Raw genomic sequence first — 13,886 nt, 5'->3', positions numbered from 1 at the left:
AAACTGCTAAACCATTGCCAGAATTGAGCATTGGAGAGCCAGTCAGGGTACAAACCTACAAAGCTTTCAACAAGAGTCAGCCCAAGTGGCAACTTGGGACCTGCGCAGAGCAGTTGTCACCTCGATTGTATGTGGTGGAAGTGACCGACCAGATATACCGTCACAACTGCATGCACATACGCACAACTGGAGAAGCTATTCCGTCACTGCAGGCGGCCGATCAGGAAGATGTGAACTCACCGTATGCACAGACCACAGATCAACCATCAGTCCCAGAGACAGCACCCTAACAATAGAGATGGAACAACAGTTACTGCGGCAACAAGTGACACGGAACGACACTGCCCGGAGAAGGAAAATCACCCAGATGAACAGCCAACGACAATACACACCATTAAGAGACTGGCACAATTTAAAGACCGTGTGTGCAACGCATGTGCAGAGACTGGTGAGAATAGCGAATTGCTAATGCATGAGAACAGTTGTGTGCATAGTGGGTAACTTGGGCAACTCACAGTGTAAATGCTAATGCGGGCAATTTTGTTTTGTTTTTTTATGTGAAAACAGGGATGTTTGGGATAGAAATGTAACACTGTACTAATGTACCTCCTGACTTGCCATAGTCATGTGATCTCTACCATGAGGCACTCACTGCAGGCAGCCATCACAAGTTCAGTTCAATAAAGACACAGTACAAGCAAGACCGTTGCCCTGTGAGCTCGTAACAGCCTTCTTGAACCAATACACAGTGTTGATGGGTATGAAATTCCCATTTTGACCCAGTTAACGATGAAGGAACAGTGATATATGTTCAAGGAATGTGCTTGGTTTGCAGGCGAACTTGGCAATGGTGCTGTCTTTGTCCTTCTAGATGGTGGAGGTCACGCGTTTGGGAGGTGCTGATGAAGAAAGGTTAATGCAGTACTGTGAAATTTCACCCTGGATGAATTTCCTGTGAGGTTGACAGGAGTATACCAATGGACTGAACAGATACAAATGCTTTCAATTTTATTTTCATTCACAAATAGATTTTCAGTTTTGCCTTTGTCTGACAGTCAGAAAATCATGCAATTATGACAGACTATAATGCAGAAAAATAGTTTGCAGTGTTTAACCAGTTTATTTAGAAATGCATGGCATTGGAACACCGCTTTGAGCTGTAAATCTGGTTCACAGGAGTCTGTCAATCTTCTAGTTCTTTCAAAATTCTCAATACAATGAACAACAAAATTGCCTGACATGAATTACTGATCTTTGCTTAATCAAATTGAACAGTTAAAACTCTTTCACCATCAGAAGGCATATTTGCTACCCTGCTTAATTTCCCCCTTAATATCGCTGAACAACAATAGACTAGCAAACTAGTTTTATTTGCGTAAGTGGAGATGGGAACTAAGGTGGTTTTACCAGAGTTAAACTTTTTATGGGTTATAACTAGTGCAGACATTCAAGCAAGTTGAATTTTGTCAACTTAGATCCATTCACATAATTTGACTTCTTGTACTTTGCTACATTTCTGGAAATGCAACCTAGATTATTTTTCAGAGCCAACTGGCTGAAGAATTGGCACTGAACACGATACAGGAAAGGCCATAGAGTGAGGTTTTAGCCTTATTTGTGAAGTGCATTAATATCAGTTAGTTTGCATTTCAGTTTTCCTATAGTTAACAGCTTACAGCATATAAATGCTTCTCTTTTTAAGAAAAACAATTTTAATTGGATTTATGTGAACACAGTTTGAGGTAAGTGTTCATCTGCTGTTCTGGGTGGCTTTTACATTTAGAGAGGAACATTCAATAGGGATTCACAAAATGTTCAATTCTAAGTCGCCACATCACTTGGGAAAAAAACACATTCCTATCCTTGCATAAAAGTCAATTTGATTGAAAATTGCAAACCAAGCTGGACTTCTAAGTGCCAACCCTTCCAAAATAATGAGGAGAAAGGAACCTTTGCAGCCATTTTTGAAACATCTGCCAACAAAGCATTGTCTGGATCTATTCCAGAGGACGTGTGGTGCTGTATATATCTGATAGCAGGCTGCTCAATAACTCATCCTCTCCTCTTATACACAAGATGCATCTGTCATAACAATTTTCATCAAACACATCGTAAACATAGGAAAGATAAGAGTAGCAGTTTGAGTCAACATAAATAGCAAATTAAATATTTGATTAAAGATACTTCCACAAAGTGAATTAATTTAATTATAATTATTTCAACTTAAACATTTTCAGGACACCAATATAATATTTAAGCTTGGAGAGCACATTTTAAAAATCAATTTAAAAAGTACATTCCGTCTTCATGTGGGTGAACCCTGACGACCAGCTCTGGTATCCATGCATGCGTTTTGGCAATCATTATAAACAGGTGCTCAGGGCACCAGCAAAAAATACTGCCCAGGTGGGAGCTTTTAGGTATAGAGTTTAAAATATCTGATTTGTTTTTTGAACACATTTTCTGCTCTAGTTAGCATATCTTTTAATGACAAGAGTCTGATTTTGGGAACTCCATACCAAAAATTACTGTGATCAGTAATACTGCAAGTACAATATGGCTGCTTGAATTTAAATGGCTATTTAAGTGATTAGTACTGAAAGTAGGATGCAGTTACTATGGTTCCAATTATACTACCAAAGTTTGCGGAAATGTGGCAGCCCAATACCAGCACAACTGAAAAGAAATAAAAGGCCTTCATTCTATTTAACTTATTACAGGATAAGGCTAAGGCACTTATTTTCAACCTTTCTCCCCATTCACTAAAAAGTTACACAAAATATTTATCCAGGCTTTTCAATGTATACTAAAGTACAAATCTATATCAAGGCTCATTAACTGGTTTGTGTGTGCAAAAGCAGCATGTCCAGTTTACATATGCAGTCAAATCCTGCCCAGGTATTTTGTTTAAAAAACTGTATATGTAATAAAATCCACTTTCGGTATTTGTCCTTTTTACAAGCATTTCTCTTACAGTAAAAGTGGCGACACTCATTCCACAATCTTAAACAAGGAACCAGATAGAATTTATAGGTCATTACAAGTGCAATATCAGCTACAACGACTCCTTTATCCCAACTGATCTTCATATTGTTTTCGGAAGCAGTCACCAGCAGGGAAGAAATCCCAGCATCGTTCCTGGTACATCTTCCACACGTAGGATTCCTGCAGAAAATAGGGATAAGATTGGATCAGTTTGTAGCTTACTCCAGAAACATGGGTGTATTTTTTTTCAAGTGACCACTTCCACTGGGTGGGAGGTGGGAAGACGAGTCCACTGTCCCCCCGATGCAAACAGCCCAAGGCATATACCACATTTATGGTCAGGCCCGAGCTGCATTTATTGGCTAGCTGCTCACTGATTGGAGGGGGCAGGAAATCCGGTGGTTCAACTGTGCATTCCAGCTGGTGCTGGTAAGTTTAGAGCGAAGTAGGGATGCGATCCTGTGGGATGGCCATGGAGGATCTGGGAATCAGGGCAGAGTCATTTTTTGTAGGGACAATAGCAAACACACCGCTCACTGCTACTTCAAAATTGCATCAGGGTCCTATTGACGTCAGAGGACCCTGATCTATACGGGCTAATAAGGCTGTCACCTATTTTTGGCTGAGTGTCTGGACTGTCCATTTCAATGGGCCTACCAAAATGGCAAAGACCCAGACATTGGTGGGAAAGAATGGCAAGAGCTGCATTGCTATTCTGATCATGCTACTGCCCCATTGCGCTCAAAGGAGTGATGAAAATTGCTCCCATGGAGTCATAAATTCTCTGGTCAATGTTGAAGATTTTCTCTGGCATTTTGCTGGAAATATCAGAAAAATAAATTTTGTTGAAACATATTTTAGGATTGTTACAATGTGGAAGGCAGCTCAGCCTAACTCAGTTCACCTACTCAGAAAGCTCCTGAAATCCCCCATTTCAGCATCCAATTATTTCTTGAAGGATTCCAGAGTTTTCATCTCCACTCATTTTGTTGGAAGTCAATAGATTGATCACTTTTTGTTTTAGATGAATTTCCTGATATTACTCTGCAATCTACATTTTACCCTTTGGAAATGTTCCCCTGTCCATATTCACTATTTAACTGAAATATACCTTTTCCATTTTCTTAAATATTTAAATAAGCACTTGTAAGCTCACCTCACAAACATCCGTTTACAGCCTGAAAAACCGAAGTTTCTTCAGGCTTTCCACAAAACTCAAACCTCTGACACGAAGGAGATAATTTTAAACCCCAAAAATGGATGGGCTAGGGTCAGGTGGGATGTTAAAATTTTAAAGATCTCAAACTCACCTTCAACCTGCCCAATCTAGGTTTCACAGAGGAGGGATGAGGGTGGGCAGCCAATCTGCTCCCAGGCAGCAGGTTGGCCATTATAATATTTTAATGAGGCTCGGAGCCTCACATTTAACCTGCTTTACAGGTTTAACCCTGGCTGATCTGGTTTCCTGGGCCTCGGGAAACACGGCAGCTCAAGGGAGGCGACGACAGCTTTGGGGAAAAAAGTAAGTGCCTTTATGGTATTGCTTGTGGGCCAGAAGGATCAGAAGTGCTCCCCTGTTCCCTGGTTCTCCAAGCTTACATCCTTCCCTGGGAATGGACTCCCTCCGGCCCGGATCAGGATTAGACTCCATCCTAGGATCAGAACCCCCATCCCATGACACTCCTACTAGCAGCCGCAGGCTCCATACTGGCCTGTGCATCTTTTATCCTTAGTGAGGCTATTTTTTTGTAATCGACCCAATCTACCAATAATGTTACTGACTTTTAAAAAGGTATTAATGCTGAAGTTATGCAATTCCAAAGGCTTTTTGTAATTTTGACTGCATGTTCAAGTTTTGATCCTTTTTATTGTTATAGTTCTACCCTGATCAAATAATTGGATAATGGCCAGGGTACCTACTGAGCTAACGAAAATGTTTCAAAATATTTTCATTAATGAGGCCAAGCGTTACTAGTGTAAACACATCAAGTAGCCAAGACCAGAAAGACAACATACCTGACCCGTGTGCTCAGTCTCATCTTTATTAATCAGATACATCAGGAAGAACCTGAAACAGAGAGGTTACGAACTTGAAAGGTTAAGAGTAGATGAATCATTTTGCAACCAACAGGTTGAAAACATGTACCAGTCGTGCAGTTGAGGAGAAAACTCTGAGTCTTGCGACAACAGCTATTGGAAGCTATTGCCTGGAGGTCAGTACCTAGAGTAAACACTCACATATCTTGGCCACAGTGCCTACTATGATGCTGATGAAGCTCTAAGACTGCAAAAATTAAAAGCACTATTCAGTGGGATATAGAGGGAATCCATGCTGTGGTATTGGACTCACACACGGGGCGGCACAGTGGTTAGCACCGCAGCCTCACAGCTCCAGCAACCCGGGTTCAATTCTGGTTACTGCCTGTGTGGAGTTTGCAAGTTCTCCCTGTGTCTGTGTGGGTTTCCTCCGGGTGCTCCGGTTTCCTCCCACATGCCAAAGACTTGCAGGTTGATAGGTAAATTGGCCATTATAAATTGTCCCTAGTATAGGTAGGTGGAAGGGAAATATAGGGACAGGTGGGGATGTGGTAGGAATATGGAATTAGTGTAGGATTAGTATAAATGGGTGGTTGATGGTCGGCACAGACTCGGTGGGCCGAAGGGCCTGTTTCAGTGCTGTATCTCTAAACTAAAACTAAACTAAACAACTTGGGCTGGATTTTGTGCTGGAGGCAGGGCTCCCGGCATGGGCCGAAAAGGCGGGGGTAACCATGCCTCTGCCCTCCCCGCACCAATCCCCAGAGTGATTCTCCAGTCTTTATTAGGAGGTGGGAACCCTGTTCCTTTGAAGACTTTAAAATGATCCTTCTTAGGCTAATTAAGTACCCCCTCAATTTGCTTCTGGGGAGGAAGGCTGTTGTCGGCCTATCCTGTCCCTAGCAAGATCACTGGGCAACAGGGCCTCTGCCCCACCCCATTGATGTTTGAGACACTTTGGAATGTACTGCCAGAGTTAATGATAGAAGTAGAGCTCCATGCCAACTTTTAAAAATAGATATTTGAAGAAAAGCAGAATAAAAGAGTTTGGTAATAGAGTAGGCACATGGGATTAGGTCAAATGTTTGAGTGTAGAATAAATAACATGGAATGGTTGAACTAAATAGTCTTTTTCCTGTCATTTCCATATAATTTTATGTTAATTATGTATCTGATTTTATGATACATTGTATTAACAATTTTTAACTACCAGAGGTATTTGCCAAACTAATTTCTTACATGTAATTTGCTAAGTTGTGTTCCTCCAAAGTGTGCGTTTCAAACCCGTGTGGCGTTGAGTCAAAGTAGTCACTGCCAATTCCACAGATGAAGCATTTGGTCTGTTAAATCAAACAGAGACAAAGAAGTGATTATCAAAACAACAGAATAGCACTAAAGTTGTTACTACACAACAGGGCACGAGAAAAGTTACATCACAGAAGTTAAATGAATTTTTTTTGAAGGTTTGGCATTAATGCGAAGTTGAAAATGAATGAAAGAGTCATAGAGTTATACAGCACAGAAACAGGCCCTTCGGCCCATTGTGTCTGTGCCGGCCATCAAGCACCTATCTATTCTAATCCCATTTTCCAGCATTTGGCCCATAGCCTTGTATGCTATGGCGTTTCAAGTGCACATCTAAATACTTGTTAAATGTTGTGAAGGTACCCTTCAGGTAGTGTGTTCCAAATTCCAACCACCCTCTTGGGTGAAAATTTTTTTCCTCAAATCCCATCTAAACTTCATGCCCCTTGCCTTAAATCTAAGCCCCCTGGTTATTGATCCCTCCGCTAAGGGAAAAAGTTTCTTCCCATCTATCCTATCAATGCCCCTCATAATATTGTATAATTCAATCATGTCCCTCCTCAGCCTTCTCTGCTCTAAGGAAAACAACCCTAGCCTATCCAGTCTCTCTTCATACTGAAATGCTCCAGCCCAGGCAACATCCTGGTGAATATCCTCTCCACCGCAGTCACATCCTTCCTATAGTGTGGTGCCCAGAACTGTACACAGTTCTCCAGCTGTGGCCTAACTAACATTTTATACAGCTCCATCATAACCTCCCTGCTCTTATAATCTATGCCTTGGCTAATTGTGGCAAGTATTTTTAAAAACATTTTTTATTTAGAGATACAGCACTGAAACATGCCCTTCGGCCCACCGAGTCTGTGCCGACCATCAACCGCTCATTTATACTAATCCTACATTAATCCCATTACCCTCTCACACCCCCACAATTCCTAACTACATTAGGGGCAATTTATAAAGGCCAATGTACCTATAAACCTGCAAGTCTTTGGCTGTGGGAGGAAACCGGAGCACCCGGCGAAAACCCATGCGGTCACAGAGAGAACTTGCAAACTCCGCACAGGCAGTACCCAGAATCGAACCCAGGTCGCTGGAGCTGTGAGGCTGCGGTGCTAACAACTGCGCCGCCCATATCCCATAGTATCCCATATGCCTTCCTAACCACCTTATCTACCCGTGCTGCTGCCTTCAGTGATCTGTGGACAAGTACACCAAGGTCCCTCTACTTCCTAGGGTCCTACCATCTATTGTATATTCCCTTGCCTTGTTAGTCCTCCCAAAATGAATCACCTCACACTTCTCAGGATTAAATTCTATTTGCCACTGCTCTGCCCATCTTACCAGCCCATCTATAATGTCTTATAATCTAAGGCTATCCTCCTCACTATTTACGATACCACCAATTTTCAGGTCATCTGTGAACTTACTGATCATACCTCCTATATTCACATCTAAATCATTAACGTACACTACAAACAGCAAGGGTCCCAGCACCGATCCCTGCGGTACACCACTGGTCACAGACTTCCACTCGCAAAACCAACCCTTCACCATCACTCTCTGCCTCCTGCCACTGAGCCAATTTTGGATCCAATTTGCCAAATTGCCCTGGATCCCATGGTCTCTTAATTTATTAACCAATCTCCCATGTGGGACCTGATCAAAAGCATAGAATATGCACAGGTTCAGACAATACAGGAATTATTTTGCAAGGCTGTCCGGCTGGCGTTTTGCTAGCGGCAGGAAAATTAGGAATATATGTTATACTCTTAACACCATAGCCTCAATTCTCCAATCACGCTTACCACTAGCATGGCTTCATACTGGCAAAATTACTCCCCATATTGCAGCAATATTCATAACAAAGGAAGTCAGAACCAGTGAGAATTTTTGAGATGACGAATTAAGGATTATAAACCCATTGAAAGAAGGTTTTGTTGTACACAGAAAGATGTTATATATTTTGAAGACCACTATATCATTCGGTGCAGAGAAGATATTTCTGTCCTTTCTTGATGGGAATTAGGAGCAGAAGCCTGTAATGCCAGGACTCCATTCTCGTTAGTAAAGCTACATCATGCACTGCGATTCCATCACAGTGACGCTAGGAAGCTCCTGCCTGGAACATTTAAACCACTTAAATGACAGGGAGATGACATCACAACAACGTCTGTGCGAATTTCAGCAGATTACATGGATAGACGTCTGCCCTGAAGACTGCCCATTAAACTGAGTAGTTGTGTGGGGACTGCATCTTCAGATACCTCAGGTGGGTAAATCTGGTCGTTCTTTGGTGCAGCAGACTTTTAAAAGCTTGCAGCACCTTACAATTTTCTGATTTACAGCAAGCTTGACTGGATTATCTCACTGATGCAGGTGATCAATACGAGTCAGAAATAAAACATTTGCATTTTTATTTTGACTTATAGACAGTTTTATTAAAAACTTTTAACTCAATAGAAACATTTTACTTTTTAAGCTTGCTTTTCCCACTTATCATTCTGAGCCCAATGCTCTCTCCCTTTTATTAATCCTGCAGAATAGTTTTCAACTTACGACTGGAGTGTAAAAATAGAGTTGCAGGTTGGGCACCCATTATAGGAACTGCACCATTTTCCGTCCATTGATTTCCACCGCTGGACCTGCAGTGCTGGTGTTACACATCTGTGTCAAGTTGAAAATTTCCTCTTTTGGAAGAAAAAGTATCCCTTCTCCTGACACCTCCTCTTAACTATTTTGCAAAGACTCACACTCGAAGGGGAAATGATTGTGAGAAGCCACTTCATAAAACCCCATTGCACAAACCATAAAACTTTGCTTAGTTTTGATGCAAGGTAACAGATGTGAAATGTTAACTCTGTTTCTCTCTCAAAAGGTGCCGCCAGACCTGATGAGCATTTCAGCACTTTCTGTTTTATTTCAGATTTCCAGCATTTGCCGTATTTTCTTTCATCATAAAACTTTGCTATTGGGCCACCATTCTACTTCTATTCAATCCAACAAATTCCTGACATTCATCCACATAAGAAAGATATTATAGTTTATTTATTACACACATAGTGATACATGGATGGCTAGACTGTAGCTACTTTATCCTATTCCTACCTCCATGTCCTCTTTCACTTGCTCCTGCTGATCTCTCAGTTCACCAAAGGCATCAATAATCAAACCTAAGGGACAAAAAAACTGCTGTTAATCTTTCACCCACACAAAAAACAAAGTACAAAGAACAGTACAGCACAGGAACAGGCCATTCGGCCCTCCAAGCCGGCGCCAATCTTGATGCCTGTCTAAACTAAAACCTTCTGCACTTCCGGGGTCCATATCCCTCTATTCCCATCCTTTTCATGTATTTGTCAAGATGCCTCTTAAATGCCACTATCGTACCTGCCTCCACCACCTCCCCTGGCAGCAAGTTCCAGGCACTCACCACCCTCTGTGTAAAAAACTTGCCTCGCACATCCCCTCTAAACTTTGCACCTTAAACCTATGTTCCCTAGTAACTGACTCTTCCACCCTGGGAAAAAGCTTCTAACTATCCACTCTGTCCATGCCACTCATAACTTTGTAAACCTCTATCATGCCACTCCTCCACCTCCGTCGTTCCAGTGAAAACAATCCGGGTTTATCCAACCTCTCCTCATAGCTAATACACTCCAGACCAGGCAACATCCTGGTAAACCTCTTCTGTACCCTCTCCAAAGCCTCCACATCCTTCTGGTAGTGTGGCGACCAGAATTGTATGCAATATTCCAAGTGTGGCCTAACTAAGGTTCTGTACAGCTGCAGCATGTCTTGCCAATTTTTATACTCTATGCCCCGACCGATGAAGGCAAGCATGCCGTATGCCTTCTTGACTACCTTATCCACCTGTGTTGCCACTTTCAGTGATCTGTGGACCTGTATGCCCAGATCTCTCTGCCTGTCAATACTCCTAAGGGTTCTGCCATTTACTGAATACTTCCCACCTGTATTAGACCTTCCAAAATGCATTACCTCACATTTGTCCGGATTAAACTCCATCTACCATTTCTTTGCCCAAGTCTCCAACCAATCCTCATCACTATCCGCAACTCCACCAACCTTTGTGTCGTCCGCAAACTTACTAATCAGACCAGCTACATTTTCCTCCAAATCATTTATATATACTACAAACAGCAAAGGACCTAACACTGATCCCTGCAGAACACCACTAGTCACAGCCCTCCATTCAGAAAAGCACCCTTCCACTGCTACCCTGTGTCTTCTATGATCGAGCCAGTTCTGTATCCATCTTGCCAGCTCACCTCTGATCCCCGTGTGACTTCACCTTTTGTACCAGTCTGCCATGAGGGACCTTGTCAAAGGCTTTACTGAAGTCCATGTAGACAACATCCACTGCCCTTCCTTCATCAATCATCTTCGTCACTTCCTCAAAAAACTCGATCAAGTTAGCGAGACACGACCTCCCCTTCACAAAACCATGCTGCCTCTCGCTAATACGTCCATTTGTTTCCAAATGGGAGTAAATCCTGTCCCGAAGAATCCTCTATAATAATTTCCCTACCACTGACGTAAGGCTCACCGGCCTGTAATTTCCTGGATTATCTTTGCTACCCTTCTTAAACAAAGGAACAACATTGGCTATTCTCCAGTCCTCTGGGACCTCACCTGTAGCCAATGAGGATACAAAGATTTCTGTCAAGACCCCAGCAATTTCCTCCCTTGCCTCTCTCAGTATTCTGGGGTAGATCCCATCAGGCCCTGGGGACTTATCGATCTTAATGTTTTTCCAAGATGCCCAACACCTCCTCCTTTTTGATATTGACATGACCCAGACTATCTACACTCCCTTCCCTAGACTCGTCATCCACCAAGTCCTTCTCTTTGGTGAATACTGATGCAAAGTACTCATTTAGTACCTCACCCATTTCCTCTGGCTCCACGCATAGATTCCCTCCTCTGGCCTTGAGTAGACTAACCCTTTCCCTGGCTACCCTCTTGCTCTTTATATACATATAAAAAGCCTTGGGATTCTCCTTAATCCTGTTTGCCAATGACTTTTCATGACTCCTTTTATCCCCCCTGACTCCTTGCTTAAGTTCCTTCCCACTTTCTTTATATTCCTCAAGGACTTTGTCTATTCTCAGCCTTCTAGCCCTTATGAATGCTTCCTTTTTCTTTTTGACTAGGCTCACAATATCCCGCGTTATCCAAGGTTCACGAAACTTGCCAAACTTATCCTTCATCCTCACAGGAACATGCCGATCCTGGATTCTAATCAACTGACGTTTGAAAGACTCGCACGTGTCAGATGTTGATTTACCCTCAAACAGCTGCCCCCAATCTAAATTCTTCAGTTCCTGCCTAATATTGTTATAATTAGCCTTCCCCCAATTTAGCACCTTCACACCGAGGACTACTCTTATCCTTATCCACAAGTACCTTAAAACTTACGCAATTATGGTCAGTGTTCCCGAAATGCTCCCCTACTGAAATTTCGACCACCTGGCCGGGCTCATTCCCCAATACCAGGTCCAGTACGGCCCCTTCTCTAGTTGGACTATCTACATATTATTTCAATAAGCCCTCTTGGATGCTCCTTACAAATTCTGCCCATCCAAGCCCCTAGCACTAAGTGAGTCCCAGTCAATATAGGGGAAGTTAAAATTACCTACCACAACAACCCTGTTGCTTTTACATCTTTCCAAAATCTGTCTACAATATCTTCCTATTTCTAGCCTCACTGGCACGTGGCATAGGGAGTAATCCCGAGATTACAACCCTAGAGGTCCTGTTTTTTTAACTTACTACATAACTCCATGAACTCCCCCTGCAGGACCTCGTCACTCTTCCTGCCTATGTCGTTAGTGCTCCTCTATCTCCCGCTGGCTGTTGGGAGGCCTGTAGTAAACCCCCAACATTGTGACTGCACCCTTCCTATTCCTGAGCTCTACCCATATTGCCTCGCTGCATGAGCCCTCCGAGGTGCCTTCCTGCAGTACAGCTGTGATATTCTCCTTAAACCAGAAATGCAACTCCCCCACCCCTTTTACATCCCCCTCTATCCCACCTGAAGCATCTAAATCCCGGAACGTCCAAGTGTCTGTAATAGCAACAACATCATAGTTCCAAGTACTAATTCAAGCTCTAAGTTCATCTGCCTTACCTGTTATACTTCTCGCATTGAAACAAATGCACTTCAGACCACCAGTCCCGCTGTGTTCAGCAACATCTCCCTGCCTGCTCTTCCTCTTAGTCTTACTGGCCTTATTTACCTCATTTATTTCACCTGCTGTCCTACTGCTGTGGTTTCCACCCCCCTGCCACACTAGTTTAAACCCTCCCGAGTGATGCTAGCAAACCTCAGAGTCAGGATATTTGTGCCCCTCCAGTTTAGATGCAACCCGTTTTCTTGTACAGGTCCCACCTGTCCCGGAAGAGATCCCAATGATCCAGATATCTGAAACCCTCCCTCCTACACCAGCTGTTTAGCCACGTGTTTAGCTGCACTATCTTCCTATTTCTAGCCTCACTGGCACGTGGCACAGGGGGTAATCCCGAGATTACAACCCTAGAGGTCCTGTTTTTTAAAAACTTACTACCTAACTCCCTGAACTCCCCCTGCAGGACCTCGTCACTCTTCCTGCCGATGTCGTTAGTACCAATGTGTACCACCACCTCTGTCTGTTCACCCTCCCACTTCAGAATGCCCCCTGCCTGTTCAGAGACATCCTTGACCCTGGCACCAGGGAGGCAACATACCATCCTGGAGACTCTTTCACGTCCACAGAAGCGCCTATCTGTGCCCCTGACTATAGAGTCCCCTATAACTATTGCTCATCTGCGCTTTGTCCCTCCTTGCTGAACAACAGAGCCAGCCATGGTGCCACTGCTCTGGCTTCTGATGCTGTTTTCCCCTGATAGGCCACCCACCCCCCCAACAGTATCCAAAACGGTATACTTGTTAGAGTGGGGGATAACCACAGGGGATTCCTGCACTGACTGCCTGCCCCTTCTAGCGGTCACCCATCTATCTGCCTGTACCTTGGGTGTAACCACTTCTCTAAAACTCCTGTCTATGATGCTTTCCGCCACCTGCATGCTCCTAAGTGCATCCAATTGCTGCTCCAACCGATTCATGCGGTCTGTGAGGAGCTGCAATTGGGTACACTTCCTGCAGATGTAGTTGTCCGGAATGCTGGAAGCGTCATGGACCTCCCACATCTCACATGAGAAGCACTCTACCCCTCTGACATTTCTATCGCTAATTAATAAATTAATTTAAAATAAATACTTATTAAATCCTAAAGGTCTACTTAGCATTCACAGATAAATAATCAAAAAATTATTCATTTTTTGAAGCAATCATGAGAAAAGAAAAAGCAAAACATGGTATTAAAATACTTAATGAAAATTATACATTTTTCCTAAAACACTATATTGCTGCAACATAAACACTAGCATATGTATTGAGGTGGGAAGCAAGTTGGTGTTCATAATCTTCCCTCCCAAGATGCTGCACTCCCAATCTCAGCTGTGCTGTTGTGGTAGGCATTGCATGTCCACCGGTGCTT

The 13,886-nt window shown here is 43.1% G+C and overlaps 1 protein-coding gene across 1 annotated transcript in view; it reads right to left on the bottom strand.

Moving 5' to 3' along the window:
• Nucleotides 1-3,069: 3,069 nt before the first annotated feature.
• The window catches only part of LOC137353168 (ryanodine receptor 1-like), a 535,610-nt gene continuing 524,793 nt past the window's right edge, over nucleotides 3,070-13,886 (bottom strand). The window contains exons 105-108 of the mRNA XM_068019216.1: nucleotides 9,436-9,500; nucleotides 6,262-6,362; nucleotides 5,002-5,053; nucleotides 3,070-3,165 (exon numbers count right to left, since the gene is read on the bottom strand). Of these exons, the coding sequence (XP_067875317.1) occupies nucleotides 3,070-3,165; nucleotides 5,002-5,053; nucleotides 6,262-6,362; nucleotides 9,436-9,500 (314 nt within the window). The remainder of the gene's footprint in view (nucleotides 3,166-5,001; nucleotides 5,054-6,261; nucleotides 6,363-9,435; nucleotides 9,501-13,886) is intronic.

The sequence above is a fragment of the Heterodontus francisci genome, chromosome 40, assembly GCF_036365525.1.
Source record: "Heterodontus francisci isolate sHetFra1 chromosome 40, sHetFra1.hap1, whole genome shotgun sequence".
Classification (NCBI taxonomy): domain Eukaryota; kingdom Metazoa; phylum Chordata; class Chondrichthyes; order Heterodontiformes; family Heterodontidae; genus Heterodontus; species Heterodontus francisci.
This window is presented reverse-complemented; position numbering and strand designations above follow the sequence as displayed.